At 34.5% G+C, this 20,405-nt stretch overlaps 1 protein-coding gene across 4 annotated transcripts in view; it reads right to left on the reverse strand.

Annotated features, from left to right (window-relative positions):
• Positions 1-20,405, reverse strand: part of GRIA2 (glutamate ionotropic receptor AMPA type subunit 2) — a 118,503-nt gene that overhangs the window by 5,484 nt on the left and 92,614 nt on the right. For all 4 annotated transcript variants that reach the window (XM_036315023.1, XM_036315024.1, XM_036315021.1 and 1 more), the window contains 6 exons: positions 19,526-19,693; positions 19,158-19,262; positions 18,392-18,502; positions 16,567-16,773; positions 15,710-16,080; positions 10,859-11,057 (listed from right to left, as the gene is read on the reverse strand). In XM_036315023.1, the coding sequence (XP_036170916.1) occupies positions 10,859-11,057; positions 15,710-16,080; positions 16,567-16,773; positions 18,392-18,502; positions 19,158-19,262; positions 19,526-19,693 (1,161 nt within the window). The remainder of the gene's footprint in view (positions 1-10,858; positions 11,058-15,709; positions 16,081-16,566; positions 16,774-18,391; positions 18,503-19,157; positions 19,263-19,525; positions 19,694-20,405) is intronic.

A 20,405-nucleotide genomic window follows, 5' to 3' on the forward strand; every position in this document is an offset into this window, starting at 1 on the left:
TCAGTAATAATTTGATCATCTAGTAATTTATCTAGACCAGTGATGGCAAACCTATGACACACGAGTCAGAGGTGACACGCGAACTCATTTTTTTGGTTGATTTTTCTTTATTAAGTGGCATTTAAATATATAAAATAAATATCAAAAATATAAGTCTTTGTTTTACTATGGTTGCAAATATCAAAAAATTTCTATATGTGACATGGCACCAGAGTTAAGTTAGGGTTTTTCAAAATGCTGACGTGACAAGCTCAAAAGGTTCGCCATCACTGGACTAGACCATTCTTAAACATTTCTATTTCTAAACAATGCCCCTTCTTGAAATAACAAGATTGGGACCATCATTACGACTCAATCAGACTTCCTCTCTGCTGTGAAAGCAGGTCTATAGTGTGAAACCTCCACTAGGACCCAACTACAGATAGCCAAGACTGCAATTTTTATTTACATGTTAAATCAAAGACAACTATTCCTTCTTTCAGGAAGCATGATCAAGTTAATTTCCTCAGGATGGCATGTTCCATCACATTCTGATGAGGATATAAGTAATGTCTTGATAAGAGAAGATGAATGATAGCTTGGTCAGGACAACCCTGTTGACTTCCTGTATTTCCTAAGGAGTAAGACTCTGAATATGACTATTTAAATCCCTTTCCATAGTCTGAGACTATTAATAGGCACATCAATTTGACTAATATATAACAACAAATAACAGTGTAGAATTTTAAAATTCTATTGTTAAGCATTGTTGTGGGACTGTTCCAAATACACTAACCATGTCTGATATAATTATATCTTAAAAAAAGATAGATTCCTTTTCTATGAAAGAAGCCAATAGTCATTTTAATTTAGTTTTAGTTCTTCCTCATATACAGTAATGTAGGCATTAATTTTTCTACCGGCTAAATAAGCCTTTTTATCTTTGGGCGGGGGGGAAATGACATTGAAAAGGAAATTGTTATTATTCTTATGAAACACACTTAATCATGGATTAGTAGGAGATGCTGGTACTTAATTCCAGATATTTTTCACCACTTAGGTTATTAATTTTTATATGGTTAATTTAAAAAATACATATTTACTCACTGAATTCTAATAAATATCAGTATACCTTCTCATAATGTCAGCAAGACTATTTTTTTTGCAAGAATGGGAATTCTAAATGATTTCCAAATACAGATGAGATCCAAACAATATAGAGATTTCCAAATGCCAAACATGATTCTATATCATGAGTGTCTTCATAAAATTTATTTTTAGAACTGTGCTCTCCTTGTGCTAATCTCTAATTTCATTTCAAACATGAATAAATCTACTTTTCACGAAAACCTCCCCTTTTTCTAGAAATATTATAATGTCTGAGGTAGTATAACCAGTAAGATGAAGGTAACTCTGTGATTGAAAGAACTTGACCAAAAGCCTCCTAAATATAAAGATTAGGGTGTCATAGTGTGAATTAATAATCTCTATTTTCTAGTCCATTTGGTTGACATAAAAATTTGTATTTAAGACAAAAGATGATTGTCCTTCCTTTAGGATTTCATCCTTTTGGCTGATTTGTTATCCTCCTTGTGGAACGCTAGCATGGCCCATTTTTTCATTATGGATGTCAGCAGACACTCAAACTGTCCCTGCCAACCACTGGAGTTGGCAGACCAAAAATAATTCCACATGTCACATTATTCTTTGGGGTTTACAAATCTATAATCCCTACAAACATTCTTGTAAGTTTCTGCACTATCGTCACTTATTGGAAATAAGAATGTTAGCAATTCACTAATATACACTGGAATTTTGACTCTTAATAGTCAGGTTCTCCCCCCAGTAGAGTGTATCTGTTATACATCTTTTTATTTGGATGTAATAAACAACATATAGTCAAAATGAATCAAGGGAATCAATATGTGAGGCTCATTAGAACTCTTCAGCATCCCCGAATTGTCAACCTCTCTTTAAATGATGCTAAAATAATTGACGTTTAAAGATTCACTTCAGTAGTTCGCACAGCTATATATATTAAATGTGAATGGTCTTCAAATGTAAAATATTATAAACTTATTTTTTAAATCTATTACAAAATGAGTTGTAGTAGGAGAAAAGCATGTAGCCCTACTATGCAGTCTAGACAGTAGTTAAAATGTCAGAGAAGGAAAGAACAGAATGCTTAGAGAACTAAGAAAATATAAAAAAGCATTAGAGTCATGAACTAAGAGAGGAAAAAGAATCAAAATATTTTTACAGAATGATATTAAATGCAACACAGATCTTACCAAGCTTGAAAATACACAACATTTCAATTTGGCCATAAGGGCATTAAGGGACCCTTCTAGAAAGGCATTTTTCACAGAGACTTATAAGGGAGATCCGATTTGAAAGAATAAAGGAAAAAGTGGCCAGAATGAAAAAAAGAAGGCTCTAGTAAACAAATTTATAAACTTGTCCACTAAGGGAAAGGAACAAGAGAACGAGAAGATAAAGGAGAATGCTGTCATGAGGATATTTCAAACTTGAGGCAAAATTGAAGCCAGAATTAAGGCTAGAGTCCATGGAGATGAAAAGCTAGAGATATTAAAGTGTAAGTTTTAGAGCAACATCTCAGATAATTAGAAAGAGATGTCAAAGGCCCAGATGGAGAGATTAACTTTACAAAAATAGGAATAACTATTCCTCTGACACTGGTGAATAGAACCTTGAAGATAAGAATAGAATTCTGTTAGTTAATATAAGAGCCGAATGGACTTCAATGCCTTTGTCCAGTACTGAAAGAGATTGTGCTTTAATGGGATTCTTCCAGTTAAAAAAACACAAAACACTCTAGTTAATGAGGATTTTGAAATTAAACATTATCTCTTCAAAATACTTGGAAAGTATTTGATTTAGGTTATTTATAAAGGAATAGAAGATCCATCGTGTCCCCATTCCAGCAGCTTTCATTGCTACACTAAGGAAATGTACAGGGTATACATACTATAAATATAAAATGTATAAAATGTATATATACTATAAAGGCAGTGTTTATTAAAATACATTTCATTTTCAAAATGTAATAGAATCTACAGCTATTAGCTGGGAAAGTGTGTATACATTTTTGGGGAACACCCTATATATCAAGAAAACATAGTACTGTATTTATATTCCAATATACAAATTATTTTTAGGGTATGAGATGTTTTTATTTTTTAACAATAATTCTTTATTGTTGAAAGTATTACATATGTCCCCCATTTGCACCCATTGATCCCCTCCAGCCCGCCCCACCTCTTCTGCCCCATGCCTTCAGCACCCTATTCTCTGTCCATAGGTTATGCATATATATATATATATGCTTCTCCCTAGGGGGAAAGGGTACGAAAACATATGGAAATGCCAATTACACATTAAGCTGGAGATGTTTTAAAGCTTAACGTATAATTGGAATTTCTATGTATTTTTGTACCTTCTCTCCCTAGGGAGAAGCCAAGAGCTGGGTGATTTCTCCCAATTGCTCTGCACTGCACTGGGGATGGAACTGTGGTGAGTGAGTGTCATGAATTCTCTACCCAGTTGGACATGGCTGGTGTCACACGGGCTTTGTCTGTAGGAGCCTCTTAGATGGATTTCTCACAAAGAAAACTGGCCAGAGACATAGAAGCATGGAACAGACTGATGAATCTCAGAGGGAAGGTGGGGGTGGGTGGGTGGAGAGAGATTAACCAAAGAATTTATATGCATAGTCTGAGGTGAAGGCCTGGGTGGGGCACAGGTGTGGGGTGGAGATGGTCAATGGGGAAAACAAACGGGACATCTGTTATACTTTCAACAATGAAGATAAATTTAAAAAGCAAGAACTGGTCAGTGACTTGTTTTTGAGTCAGTCTCTTTGTGGGGAAGGAGAGTCTGGGTCTTTCTATTTCAACATCTTGCTGACATCTCCCCCTGGCTCTTTCTTCTTTAAAGGAAATCTTAAACATAATTTTTCAGGACCCTGACACATTATTTGGCATTGCCAATTGCCATGTTATTCCTACAAGCTCGTTTCTATATGAAAATAAGCAGCCACCTTTACTAGCAACTTGTTTTTGATGATCACTCAATATGATCGGGAGCATATGTGATGGAAATGTGAACTGTCAATTACTTTAGTATCAAGTTTACCTTCAGATATCATCTAAAGAATTCTCAAAACTTTACCAATAATATTTATAGTTCAGATTTTAATTCCAGTATATTTAAATGATTGCGCAATTCTATTGCTCTTCTCTGCAGAGCTCTGGGACTGTGTTTATTACCATGGTAACTAGTGTGAGACACCCAATAGAGCGAGCAGAAATGATTCTCTTACATAAACACAAAAATAGAGTGAATTGAACACTACGTCTCATCTGAAGCACCGGTAGAGGTTTATATAGGAATTCATCTTCTCTGAGGAATCTGAACAGGAGTTTAAGTAGAGTTTGGGGATGAGAGACTAATCGCAAATTATTTCTCCATTGTTTGACCTTTCTGCTAGAATAACTGTCCTCATGATCTGATGATAGTGTGAAAAGGGACATTATCTCTTTAACATGGACAATACTGGAAAGCTTCCTGTAATCCGATTAGAGTCAAATGATGCATCCAGGGGATACTTCGAGTTCACACCTCCCCTCTGTTTTGCAAGGGTGGTCTCTAAATGAAGTGACTGGGTGGAAAGCGCACTGACATTTGCTTAGCATGGCCTTGGGAAGAAGAGAAAGACCAATTTAACATATTTACCCTGGGGAGGGGTGACCCTTTGCACCATGATCATGATTCAGCAAGTACACATACCCTTTCTTGTTCCTCCCATAGCACTCTGATCACAGAAAACATTATTCAATATAGTCTCTCATACATTTATTTATATTCCTATGAATCTGGGAACTACTGAATGCACAGCAAGGTCCGTAAACTGAATACTAATTTGAAAGGAGACATTGGCAAAGTCTTCTAAAATGTTGACCTTTCCTGCACTGGTAAACCGGCTACATTTAGCAGAACTGACAGAACGCAGGCTTTCCCCAGGCAACTTAGGCAGGATGTCTCTTTAAAGTCTTTAAGAATTCAGTCCTGTCCTCAGATGTTTTGTGGAAGGTGAGAAAAATTAAAATGTCAGAGCAAGGAAAACTGCCAACCAGCGAGGAAGTGATTTCAATGTGTCCTGGATCATCTAGAGAAGCCTTGGGCGATGCAGATTGTTATGCAATAATCAAGCTCCCAAAAACTAAGGAAGAAAAAGCTGTAATAGATATGACTAACCATGCATGAGTGACTCACAACACTTCTATAATGTGTTATTTTTTCTAATTTATTCACATTCTGCATTTATTTAATACCTAATATTTTAGAAGTCATTTAAGTGGTTAAGCTTGAGTGAAAGGTCCATAAAGAGTCTATTCTGGTATTACTAACATATATACATACATATGTGCGTACATATATATGTGACTGTACACTATTTCCAAAATATTTGGAAGATATAAAATGTATGTACATGTGTATTCATATATAGGAATCTAGAAGTATATATACATTTAACCACATATATAAAACTAGAAGTATATACACATATTTCTTCCCACATGGAAATATGTGATATAGGAAACTATGACAAAGAAATCATTAGCTATACCAGAAATAATGAAATAAGTATGGAGAACTATCATAAATGAGTAAAAATCCATTCAATAGACTATCAGTAAAGAAAGCATCCTGTATTATTACTGGACACAAGTGGTAAATGGAACAAAATGTAACTTTAGTGAAATAGCATTTAATGTAGTTCTATAGGGAAGCTGTTATATAATGCCTCATTTTTACTTATAATTATGTCAGTGCTTTTATATGTAAATATAAATAGGTATATCTAATGCCACAGAGGGAGTTGAAAAAAGGTTGCTACCTTTAAAAATGTAATCTAAACTATTATAATTATTTGGTAATTTTGATTATATAATATATATGTATGATCATAAATCATATATATAAGAAAAATTTCAAACTATTCCTTTCATTTCAGAACATCTGCATTAATACTATTTATCTGTCATTTATACTGTTCGTGAACTCTGAGAAAAAATCTCTGATGCTGGGTAACAACAGTATAGTTTCATGGATTATTATGAGACCGCACTTATCTTCAGAGAATGGAATAATTAACTTCATTTAATAAGAAGGGGGGTACCTTTATTAAATTCTGACAATGATTTAGAATTGCTTCCTTCCAAAGTCAGCACAGATAATGGGGCTCGCTTATTCAGAGGCTCCACGCTGTCCCTCATCCTCCCAGAGAAGGGAACCAGAGGAAGTAAGTGACTGCAGTGTGGGGATTTAGGAGAGGCGTGGAGAAGCACTTTCTTCAGGAGGATAATAATTGGGCTTTCTAGAGTGACAGGCCAATGATGGGCTTATAAATAGAAGTAATTTGCTATCCTTGAAATCTATGTTTCTATAGGAACACAAAGCATACAGGTCCTCTGAAATTATTTTCTACTCAGACTCATCTAAGATCTGTCCTCTTTTATTGAGAGAAGGGATTATCAAAATGTGAAAGTCTAAAAATAGTGGTTCATAATTGAAAGCCTAATTCTTTCTTAATTATAGGTATGCTACAGTGGCACTCTATAATTAGGGACAGTCAGCAGCTCCAAAGTGAGTCAGGCTTTATCATTCACTCCGTACAAGGATGTATATGAGTTCCATAGCAGAAAACCCTGGAAGATAAAGATACAGGGTCTTTTTCCTCACATCTCTTGATGGTTACAAGATTGCCTTTCACTTACACTCTCTAACAGAACAAAGAGAGTATCGTTCATGTTTTTCTACTGATTACCACTGATGGGATATATACTTTTTAAGGTTAAAATTTTAAAACTTAAATTGGAATTCTAAAACTAATGCACACTCACTGAATCTACTAAATTAATATTAATATAACAGTTTGTTATATTATTTAACTGAAATCTGAAAATACTTTAGGCTTAAATTGAGTAATTGACATCACATACGGGCCAAAGAGATAGATCTCTATAAACAAGATGAAATAACCATCTTATAATTTGAAAGAAGGTGCTTTCACCTCCACCCCCCACCCCCCCCCAAAAAAATATGCTTTTAGGAAACATCAGTTAACATCGAGACAAAACACTAAAAGTTTAGAATTCTGTTTTAAAACTGGCCATTTAATCTCTAAATTGTCTTAAAATTATTTTTTTCATTACTTTGCTATTTATATATCTTTAATTAGCCAATTACCCAACTTCTCAAATCAATTTCTCCAAAGGCTAACTCCAAAGCTCTTGCTGTGGTAAGTACAGAAATTGGCTTGATAAACTCTGTGATAGTATAAAATTGTAAATAAAATAAATAATAAAATCCTAGTCATAAACAGTATAAGAAGGGTACAGCTATCAATCAAGCCAAAATAAGCCATATTAGGAACATAAGATAACTGTTAGAACTTTAAATATTAGCAGATGGTAAAAATGGTGAGAGTTTTTTCTTCTACATGTAATTAGCTGTCTTTGGTCTGAAAGTAAGCATAACAGATGGCCAGAGGACAAATACAATAGGTGTCTTGAGTCTGGCTTCAGCCCACTCCATCAATATCTCCTTCCCTGGCAGATTGGCCACCATGATAATCTGCCAGCTTTTACCCTGTCTTGAATCCATCTTACAGGAGCCTTAAACATGACTAGCACTAAAGGACAGTTAAGAGAGAGGACGACCCAAGATATGTGGTGAATGTTATTTTTAGGAATAGATGCAAGGTAAATTTCCTTTGCAACACTCTCCACTAGAAGCTTAGAAATTTGGGCAGAGAGGAAGTTGAGAAAAGATAGCTGCCTTTAAAAGCATAGTTTCAGAGGCTGGTAGAATAGTTTAAATTATGCATGTGGCTCTTATTATGTTTCTATTAAACAGTGCTGAGAGTGGTCAATTTGTTGGCCTGAGTGTATAAATCTGCACATTTATATTTCATGCACTTTTTTTTGTGTTATAGCTCACAATTTTTTAAAAAAAATTAAAAAAGTATTTATTGTAAATCTTCAGTAATTGTGACTCTTATAGAGTACAGCATATATATGATCAGATGTATATTATGGAAAATTTCACCTGAGTCCTTTCATTCAGTCCAAAAGCCAAATATATACCTTAGGACTTCAGGGGAAAATATTAATAAAACATCAATTATATTTTGCTTTTATAATGTCTATGAATTAATTAGCTTTATCTTAGTTTAAATAGCATCTATAAAGAGAAGTTATTTTTTCCAAAGAGACTCTGTTTTAAATTCTTCATATACTTATACAAGAAACTCTATGTGGAAAGGTATGAGCCATGATGGATATGATTGGAAAGCCACAGATTCATAGAAAATATTCTTGGAAGTCAAAAACAAAATTAATATTGTCCTTGCTATTATCATCATGGTACCCAATTATCAAACATTAATAAAGTTAACAAAATTAATCAGAATTTAGCAGCACTGTTTTATTTAATCCAACTTCAAGAAACAAACCTTTTGTGTAGATCATTTTTCAAATCACAACTACGTTATATATTTTCAGTGGAGGTCTTAACATGGCAAGCTCCTATTCACTTTGGTGATGTGTGCTGTTATGTTAGCTTCCCTTTATTGGTACAAACAGAATGAATAGTGTGGTTTTAGGGTACTTTTGAGCCCATATCCTTCTTTCTCTAGACAAGGGAAAGCTGGCTGCAATGGTCTATGCACTGAGACCTCACCACAGCTGATTTGACAGTTCCTTTTGAAGGTATGTTGGCAGGATCAGCAAAACCCTTCTTGAATTTCTACCATTATAATTCTCTAGCATTATATAAGCAAACAAAACAGAGCATGGAGCAGCAGAATAAATTCAGGGAACGTCCTCTTCAAGGAAAAATACTAAATGAAAAGAACCCTTTAGGAGTAAGAGGCCTCTGCACACTGAAGAGCTATCTGAATTTGGACAAATATTCAAATTTATCTGGAAAAAAAAATATATATATATATATATATATATATATATATATATATATATATATATATATATATCATGGTTTTTATGGAATTAGTACACTGAAATACAAGAATAAAAGAGTAGCAGCACTCTTTTGCCCACAGTCATCTAGCCTTTTCATCTTGTTTACTAGGGAATTTGCATATCTTGGCATCTTGGTAATTATGGCATGTTTCTATGATTGACTGAGTTAAGGTATACTGAAAGGCTCTGGGAACTTGAATGTGCCATAGTTGAGAGTAGTTGGTTCTATTGTTGTCCAAACAAGCTAATGACAGTAGCTCTCAAAATAGGTATACTCACCTAGAAGTGAATATCTGGAAACGTTTAAGATAGTTTTAATTAAATAACAGTACAACTTCTTCATTCATAGATCTCATGTATTTCAAGAAGGAAGAATACTAGTAAAATATGTAATATTTTTGCATCCTCTTGGGATGCAAATAACAAAAAATGCTTCAAAATACACTGCTAATTAAGAATCATGCAATATTCTAATTTAGTTCAATAGATTATTATGATCAAGTTAGAGCACTATGTTATATTAATAGTATATTTAAACACATTACATATATGGTTGAAAGTGAGAGTAAATTGTCATTAGTAGTAAACCTGTATTACAACATTCATATGTAGAACTGCATTAAAGTAGCTGCTGATAGATTGACCACACTTCTGCATTTAAATTGCAGTGCCTAATGAAAGCATTAAGCTTCTAAGTCCAACAAATTCCAGGTTATTATCTGTTATCAGCTGTGACTGCCTCCAACCACTATTTCTCCTAACTTCAAGTTATTTGGAAAAAGAGACCAGATGCCAATGTAGGGTGAGATAGTCTTCAAATTATAATCTGCTTCAACTGAAAATGGAATTCTTTAACCCTAATTCTCAAGTAAAATGGCCTAGCTCTCACTCAAATAAACTCAGATACATTCAAAGGTATTTGTGGATTACCAGAGATCATCATATGTCATATATATTGGCTTTAGACCTAAGTTTATCAGCTGTATTTAAACATTTTAATAGATGGAGTTCATATATAGAGATAATAGTACAATAAAATAAAATTATACCAACATCAGGTTATTGGGTTTGTCCTATAAACTGAGATCATAAGGCCACTGATTTTTTTAAAGGTAAAATACATTATAATTACACTGTGCATTTTAAAAAGCTGAAGGCCTTTGTTAGCCTTTTTCTGGAGAGTTTGACAGAAAATTCAGAATTTTCACATTAAAACATAATCTGTTTTCTGACATAAAATTAGCATAACTGATTTGAAAGTGAGTTTTCAACTGTAAACTATGTACAATAAATGATAGTCATACTTAAAATCAAACAAAAAAACCACCATTTTGTTTTAAAAATAATACCAATCTATACTTAACTGTACTTTGCTTCAATTTTGTTCCAAAATTGCAATCAAACTTTATAAAACTAATATTTCATTGCAATATTGTTTTTATCCAAATAAGTGAGGAATCAGAAAACAGATAGAGGAAGAGCTAAGTATAGGAATAGGGTAAGGAGGGGAATAGGGACAAAGCCAAGAATGGAAATAGGATGGAAGGAGACTGGACTTGGGGTGGTAAACACACAATACAACATACAGATGATGCCTTGTGGAAGTGTACACCTGAAACCTATATCATTTTATTAACCAATGTCACCCAATAAATTCAATAACAAAAAGAATGGAAATGGAGTTAGAGACAGAGGTGGCGTTTACTTGCACATAGCACCTTCGTATAGACCTTGAGAGAAGGCAAAGAGGGACAACGTGGAAATAGGTTAAACTTTAAGAACAAAAGCAGAAGGTACAAAGCAGAATCTCTTACCCTGAAAAACTCTTTAGTGGATCCAGAGTCTAATGTTCCATAAGCAATTTCTGTTTGCTTAGAAAGATCCTCGGCACTTTCGATGGGAGACACCATCCTCTCTACAGTCAGGAAGGCAGCTAAGTTAGCCGTGTAGGAGGAGATTATGATCAGGGTAAAGAACCACCACACACCTCCAACAATGCGCCCAGAGAGGGATCTAATAACAAGTATGAAATGGATTTGTAAAGTGAAATGAATGACCTAAAAAAAACAAGTTAGCAGTATTATGCAAATATTAACTTACAGGGACATAATTTTTACTTTTCAATATATCTGCACCTTAATGAAACTGGAAATCATTAAACATTCTGGACAAGGAATACAGATTAACCAGATTTGGTGAGGTACCCAGAAACAAAAACTTTCAGATTCTTTCATAGCTATCACGCCCAGATTGTTTGTGGTATGACATCTCCTAACAAAGCAATTCAAGAAATGTGCACATAATCCATTCAATGCTCATTCTACTTTATCCACTCAGAGCATAAGCAAACATGAACAACACAATCTAAGATCACCAGCAATATTCAGAACAATGTTGATAAACAACCAAATGTTAAAAATAAGAGTATGCATCATAGATATAGCTTTAAACACTGGAAAAACCCTCCCTTTGATTCAGCCAATGAAGCTCCAAACCCCTCAAAAAAAAAAAAAAAAAAAAGATCCAGAATTTCATTAGTTTTTTTGTTTGTGCCAACATGTGGGTTTTAGATGCAGAATAGGATAGTAGATGAAAAAAGAAATGTTAGCTACAAACAAATGTATGAAACAAAATATAATTCTAAATGAATAAAAATTAGATGTTTCATGGCATGGACAGTTATCACCCTGTTCCTCTGTGGCTCCTGCTTAAGAAAAGAAAGCTCAAGGACAAGAAATTAGACACAAAATTTTGCCAAGATATAAAATCCTAATGGCCATAAATTCTTACATAAAATACTTTTTAAAAGCATAATAGATTCTCAATAATTAACTTTAAACCCTAGATAGATAAATACATATACATGTACATACAGAAGTAAATGTGTACAATGCTATTTTAAAAAAACTTGGTGGGATTCTACATATAAAGGCATTTAAATAATATTAACAAATATAACTTTCTTTGCTAACTGCTGTGTCTAAAATTTTGATTTGCTACAGTGAAGAGGAAATACTTCTAAAAATGTAAATCACAAAAATTTGGCAATTTATGACCTAAATCAAACTTTCTACAATTAACAGTAAGAAATATATTTTCTGATGACTCACAGATACTATATCAAATTAGTGGATAATATTTGTAGAATAAACTACTTAAGCAGTCAGGGAAAAGAGGGGGAGCTCATTTAAAACTAATATTTTTTTTAAGATAAAACACAGTTGTTGCTAAAATAAAAAAAGGAGAGAGGGAGCAAGCAGTGAAAACAAAAAGAATGCAATTAAGAGCCTTTATCACAGTCTTTAAGAGATGCAAAGAATTAAATAGCCCTGACCAGTTTGGCTCAGTGGATAGAGCATTGGCTTGTGGACTGAAGCGTCCTGTTTGATTCTGGTCAAGAACATGTACCTCGGTTGCAGGCACCTCCCCGGCCTGGGCCCTGGTCGGGCTCCTGCAGGAGGCAAACAATCTATGTGTTTCTCTCACATCGATATTTCTCTCTGTCTTTCCCTCTCTCCTTCATTCTCTCTAAAAATCAATGGAAAAATATCCTTGGGTGAGGATTTTAAAAATAAATAAATAAATATGACAGGATGAAAAGTTAAACACTACTCATTTATATTCTGAAAGGATATTAAATATATTTTAAATTTGGGAAACCCTTATGTAGACATAACTACTCTCAAAATGTTCACTGTTTCTTCCACATAATGGGAGGTATAATTATATGGCCTGTACCCTGTATTTAAGAGGGCAGATTCTGTACCTTACTGCTCAAACCCCTTAAACAAAACCAATTACATAGTAATTGCTTTTAACACTATGCATTGCATGTTAATTTGCAATATATTTGAGAATCATATTTAAAAATCATTCTCTTCCAGTTGTAAAATAGACATAAGATAGAGACATAAGTTGTTCTATAATTAAGTGATTAAACCCTATTTAATGATATTAAATATGCTAATTTATTTAAAGTGTACAAAATAAAGAACTTATTGGACTTATACATCATTCAAACAGAAATTCTTGAGCATTTTATTATTTACTTGTTAGTGTTTTCAAAGGATCAATTAATGTTTTTGAAAGAGTTCCTGAAAAATTTTATGCAGAGGGCAAATTCAATTTTATGTTTTATGGTAACAGACAAAAACAGTTTTTCTAATTAAATACAAAAATTTAACCTCTCATCATCTGTACTAAAAGAACCAATAAATGCACATAATGTAACATTTCTTTTTTCTAATATTTTTAAATGGCAATACGTATGTTTATTCATTTGAACCTTTAGAGATAGGGTAGGGGAAGAGAAACAGGAAAATAAAAAGCCAATTTCTGAGCATTTTGCTCTCATGATTTCTGTGGTTCTAGTCTTCAGAAAATTATAGTTAACATATTCCAAACTTGATTTCAGGCAAGTGACCAATTCAATCCAATAAATCATTCCAGATTAAAATTTAAATGTTGCATTAATATTAATAATATAGTTCTATATCAGATGTTACTTGGAAGGAAATAATAAATATCTTTTAAAATATTTAAAGAGCATCTCTAAAGTGATCTGTGCATTTCATGCATTATGATGATGATGATTTTAGATGTTAAGCTGCTCTATTCTTTTCTAAACTAGAGTAAGTAATGATCACTGCATTTTAAATAAAGATAATTTGGTTCATTAAAAGTCACTAAATTTGCCAATATTATGTAATATATTCAATTTTTAAAAGCACATTTAACATAAGATGATATATATATGCTGAAAATCTTTAATAAGTGAATTTGCCCATATATTTTTGTAGCAAAAAGAAATCAATTAAAAACCAGGAAAAAAATATACTATCTAAAATATATCTTACCAGAAAATAAAAATTATGACATATGAACTTGTAATAAAATCAACAGTGCACAAAAAAATCATGTTTTAGGAAGCAGGCTTGTTGAAAATTAGAAGCTATCCATATGTCATGGTGGGCCCTGGAATAACATGGATTGTTAGATGTGCCCTGTGCTCCAGCTCCCAAGTGTAAATATGTTTTCTGCTCCTCGATGAGGACTGGACACCAAAACAACCTCCTTCAGAGCCATGATGGACATGGAGCAGGGTCCATCTATGGGAAGCCAGGTCAACATATCCTACTCCATAATAATCTCCCTACACTTCTCCCTCCTAACTCATAAGGCAGAGCATAGTTTATATCACTCTAAGATCATTGCCTTATGTCTCAGGAATAGGGTAATATTATGCTTCAGTAGCCTTCTTACCAAAAATGAATCATTTTGTTATTTTTGGACTAGAGTGTTCTCTGAGATCTAAATTTGGTATTTTTTCTAATTCATTATTAGAAACTTCTCTTTATGTCTTCATCTTACATCAGATATAGAATTAAAACTAAGTATAAAGTTATAACTATGAGTCCTATATATCTTGTCAGAGAGCATCAGAAATGGCATATATATATATATATATATATATATATATATATATATATATATGCCACTAAAAATACCATTGGCATGTTACTAATTTAATGTACTTCTACAGACTAGCCATAGGAAATATGATTAGATTAAGATTGTTTAGAACAATATATTTCATAAAAATTTGACCTATCAGAAAAGTGATTGATTATTTCTGGGTACATTATATTTTCTTTATCTCACTAGGTGGAGTATAAAATAAAAATTGCAAAGCATACAAATTTTTTAGCTTCTCATATATTTTTTAAGTTAATCACTTATTTCCCCCCAAAGTGCCAAAAAATTAACATAATGAAATAGTATTAGAAAAGTCACCCTCTTCTCTAGTTATTAAAATATCCCATAGAATCAAAGGAGGGTAATCAAACCCAATTTAAAATATACCAACAGAAATCATTTAGGCTTTAAATATGAAAGCAAGCACACTAGAAATGGTATGGTTTGTTCTTCAGAAGAGCAAAATATGTCTGTCATTCTTATTCCATGTATATAACATGAACAAAAGCAATATATGTTTTGTGATATACCCATCATATTTAGGCATTCTAGAGTAGGAATTAACATATCATAATGTGAAGAGAGGTGTATACACGAATTTCTTCCATGATGTATATATTGCCATTCAATTATTACCCAACCATGTGTTCCTAAATATTTTTAAAATGTTATTATAATGTCCTTTAAATTCAGCAACCTAACCTTAAAAGAAGCAAATTTTATCATCTTTTCCACACTCTTTTGATGAGCTTGTGATGGGAAAATAAAAGAGATGGGATGTGTGCCAATGAAGTTTTGTAAAGAAGCTCTTGCTTTTGTAGTTTATATGTAATATTGCCCATCTTCCCATATACAGGTCTGTGGATCAACACACAGATGACTGTAAAATGAGAATATGCAGCAAAAACACGGTACCCCTCCAAGAAGGCATGGAATGATAGGAACCTTATGCATTTTACAGCCTCTCCATGGTGTGTATAATTTCACCAGGGAAATATAAGGTCAACATTCAAAGAACATTGCTCAAATATTTCACAGGCTTATGCCGATTTTAAATATCTGCCCTTGAGTCTTAAACTGCTTGGACAGGTAGTCGGCAGCTGTTAATTTCTTTCGAGTGAATTTATAAACACCATGAATGCCTGCATGAGACCTAAAATGCACAAAGTTGAAGCAGGTGAGTAACCAACCTTGGCGAAATATCGCATCCTTGCTGCATAAAGGCACCCAAGGAAAACCAGAGACTATTAAAAATCCCAAATTCATTAGTTGATTCACTACTTTGTGTTTCTCTTCCATCTTCAAACTCCTCAGTGTGCCACTCGTAGGGGCTAAATCTGCTGACCAGGAATAAAACTACACTGACCCCAATGTAGGCAAAAACAATGCACATCCAGATTTCATAGGCTAAAGGATCAAGAAATGAAAACACTCCTGGTTTGGACTTCTGAGGCTTCTTGATCATGATAGAGATCCCGAGGCTCATAAAGGGCTTTGAGAAGTCAATCACCTCTTCTCTCACAAGGGTAATAGTTAATGGAGCAATTGCAATATCAGCTTTCTGTAAGGGAAACAAAGGAAAGTAATAGTACCTAGAGTCATGGTCAGAAAGGAATCATGGTTCTATTATTTGATCAAAAGGGAAGGAAAGGAAATCAAGGACTTGGCCATAACTATTTCCCTGGTAGATTCCCAGTAACGAATAAACAAAAAAAGCAACTGGTTCCACAGATAACCCTCCTTTTGATAAATACGTAGTACACCCATCTGGCTTGATTATGCTAATTCCATCTTTACACTGCATCTGTGCCTTTGCCACCATTGCACAGCATATGGCCCAGATGCTTCAAGACAGATGCCTGTCTCACTTAATCTGCACGTTTTCTTCGTACTTCATCTTTAATCTTCAAATGTTCACAAGGACATAAGATAACATACTTAAAGTGGGAAACCAACAACCTCAGACAAAGGTACTTTGCAAGGAGGGAGGCATTCTGTCAACAACAGTTCAAATGGAATCACTTTTTATGAGAAGAGCTATACTTACCCCATAGACAAGTTCTCCAACCATCCCATTCCAAATTTTCGTGTCTGCATCCCTGGCCCCATACTTGCCATCCCCAACAATTGTCAGCTTGTACTTGAACCCACAATGTTTGGCGATTTCTGCAGCCAAGTCAACACAGTAGCCCTCATAGCGCTCATTGCCATCAAGCATTTCATGATTTTTCTTCATCATAACATATGGAGATTCCTATATGGAAAGACAGTGCTTTAGTTGATTAAAATAGCTTTGTTATTTACTCTCTGAAACAAATTTTCTAGTTTAATAATTACCCCTTAGCCAGAGACATTGCAGAATCCTTTATAATAAAGAGCTAATATGCTAATTAGACTGGACTGTGGAACAACCTTTCAGAACGACCAGTGGGCAAGGGGGGGCAGGGCCACGAGGCAGCCGGGGCTGCGAGGGCCAAGCCCCTTGCATGAATTTCGTGCATTGGGCCTCTAGTATAAAAGAAAAGATTAAGCATAATCCTTCTGAAAAAAGTCCTCAAATATCTATCATTACATTTCAATAGCATGGCTTGTATCTGGCCCTACCAAAGTAAACAAGAGACTCAAAAGCACAAACTGTTGGCATGCCCCCTTGTCTTGTCTGTAATTCCTGGGGTTTAGAAAGGAAGAATTCTGCTCCACAGCTGTTTAATTCAACTCTGGATCAACCACACTCTTACTCTATGTTAAGGCTATGCCAACCCCAAGAACCACCATTCACCAAAAACCCTAATTCACCGCTACTTCAAGCATAGGGTTCAAGCATGGCCAGTGACATATAGGCTGCAAAGACCATCTCCATGGTGAAGTTCTGATTCTACCCTCTCACGTTTTAGGTCTTGCTTCACCTATGAGATAAAATATCCTAGAATGATACTACAAGGGTAGCTAGTAGCCTCTCCTTGCAAACATAGGAAATAGGAAGCATGAAAAATATGATTCAACATAGCCCCAAATTTTCCTCTGAAAAGTGGCACCAAGGATACATGGGGTCTCCGTGAGATGGTTCCTCTCAATGGCATGATTAAGGCAAAAATCTGCAAATGTGTAGCTTAGACTTATTAAGATATTTCTACATGCCAGCCAATGTTTTTATCCAAATCCTTGTTAGCCTTTCTATATTTTCTCCTCAATATTGTTAGGCTAATGATTCCCACAAAATCCCACATCATGGCTTAGCAAAATAAAATAAAATAGTTTGATCACAAAATTATGTACTATTAGTGAACCCCATTTCCTCTATTTCATTTCACCAACAGTTGCCATGGTGATCTAATCTCCTTTCCATCTACCCCAAACCTCAATGTTCAAGATCCAGTCAATTTTATCTCAGGCATTCGATGCACATTTATTTAGCACAGGCTATTGCCAACTACCGTGTTGAGACTTGGAGTTAAAAAGAAGGGAGATCAGTCTTGCCTTTAAGGACTTCATCTTTTATTATGAAGAAAGAGAGGTTGGCAACATTATGAAAACTTGTAAGAAATGTAAAGACAAAATATACCCACAATGGTATGGAAATGGAAAAGTAAAGCGCCTGAGCAAATACAAGGCATGCTCTTTAAGATTTTACCCGGTTGTCAAATCTGGGGTATGCACCAAGTTATGAGTTATCTGTAAAGCTAAGAGGTAGCTTCATGCTTTAGTTAGTGCTTGTGTAGTCCTTCTGCAAGAGTAAATACTCAATGAATGATTGAAACATTGCAAAAGCAACACTATGATAGTAATTGCCCTAAAATATAATCAGCAATTCTATTTGGCACTACTTTTCATAAGAAAAATAAAGTATAACATAGGATTATGTAGCTAATTACCAAAATTGTAGTGACAACAACAGTCTTATTCTCAAGCCCAGAGGTGTCGTTTCCAGAAGGTAGCTCAGTAAGGGTAACAACCATTTTGTCCACTTCACTCCAGTATCCAATCTGAAAACGGTTACAGAAGGTAGGCAAATGGATAAATGACTTTTTTTTTTATTAGCAAAGCATTTAATTATTTTCTAATCCATGCCTGAATCTGAAGTTATCCTCTATTAACTAGGCTTCTTCTAAACACTGATGTGTCCTTGATATATGTGAATCTAATAGGAACAGAAAGGGACTATAGAACAAACTATTCTTAAAAGCAGTTTGTCTTTTTATGTTCATTTGTCTTATTTGCCAAGGATCATTTGTTTGGGAGTGATCATATAGAAATATAAGTAAAATCCAAAGAGTGGCATTTTGGTCATAAAAGTAAAATAATATATATTGAACAGTAGTGGTTATGTTTTGTCTTCTGAACCGTGAACTTTCAGCAATAGTTCTTTTTCTTCTCAGCAAATTCTTTTTTCCACCATGGTCTAAAAGAAAAGTATAACAGTTCTATTTAAAGATTACTTTTCAGTATTACTTACCAGAAGTGAATAGATTTGAAATAGAAAAAAAACAACAACACACATTTAAAAATATGTCTGGTTCCGGAAGTTGTGAAGCTCAATGTGAATACACATCTTCAGGACTCTTTGGATGATGAAGGGATGGGTTAGCTAACTCACCTTCTCACACAGAGAGAACTGCCTTTAAATCACTAATGATTTACCTTCCGGGGCCCATTTGTTTTGAGCTCCATGATGTTAATTGTATAGTTTATTCTTTTTCCATTCTGGTCAAACTTTATATTTCCTGAGAGACCTTCAACCTGAACCTAATAAGGAAATGGGAAGGGAGCACAGTTACAAATTTACTTCAACGAAGGACACAAACTGTGCAGATTACTCTCACTGGGCTCAAGTCCAGGAAACTACATTTATACGGTTTCTTTTCAACCTCCCACCTGCCTGTGTGTAGTTAGGAAAGAATACTCTCTCTATATTAAACATAAGGAATAAAAGAAGGATGACTGATTCAGCAGAGAAAAAAATGAGAGCCATTGTTAAATCACATGAACAACTGTGTTGAGTGACTGACCTGTTTGAGGGCCCTTTCTATTTCTACACCTTGTCCCCAGGGGACTGCGGGGTTGGCCAGACAGTCTCCTGCATTCCCCCTTCGGGAGATTTCAATTCTCTGCTTCCGTAGGTTGCGGAAAGCTTCAGTCATCACTTGAACAGCATCATAGGTCAGGGCAGAAGTATACTGAAAAATATCACACACATTTCATGAGAATGGGAGAAAATTCAACCTCACACTGCAGTTGCCCACCATACAATACCATTATCAAGTCCAAGAATTCAGACACTGTCTGTGCATCTAAGAACTTAAGAATCTGAGAGAAGTGGTACAGGATATTGGGACTGTGGGAAGTATCTTGACGTGCAACATTTTCTGTTAATATGTCAGTTATTTCAGGTGACACCTTTTATAATAATTATGCCAATGTTGTTGTCTTTTTCTAATTAGTTTCTTTTTTTAATATATTTTATTGATGTTTTACAGAGAGGAAGGGAGAGGGGTAGAGAGTTAGAAACATCGATGAGAAACATTGATCAGCTGCCTCCTGCACACTCCCTACTGGGTATGTGCCCGCAACTAAGGTACATGCCCTTGACCGGAATCGAACCTGGGACCCTTGAGTCCGCAGACTGACGCTCTATCCACTGAGCCAAACCGGTTAAGGCTCTCATCAGTTTCTTATTAGAGCACCACTCTGGTGATACAGAAAATTATCAAATCAATCAGTAACTGTTTCTCCACTGTCTACTGAGACATTCATGTGGCAATAAGGAAAACATACTGATCAGTTTCATGATTCTTCATCTCTAAACAACCTTACTGATGCTCCTGTAGACCTGCAATGGACTTTAGAGTATTTGTTTCTAATGTCCCCTAAATGTTTATGGTAATCAAG

This window comes from Myotis myotis, unplaced genomic scaffold, assembly GCF_014108235.1.
Source record: "Myotis myotis isolate mMyoMyo1 unplaced genomic scaffold, mMyoMyo1.p scaffold_m19_p_6, whole genome shotgun sequence".
In the NCBI taxonomy this organism is placed as follows: Eukaryota; Metazoa; Chordata; class Mammalia; order Chiroptera; family Vespertilionidae; genus Myotis; species Myotis myotis.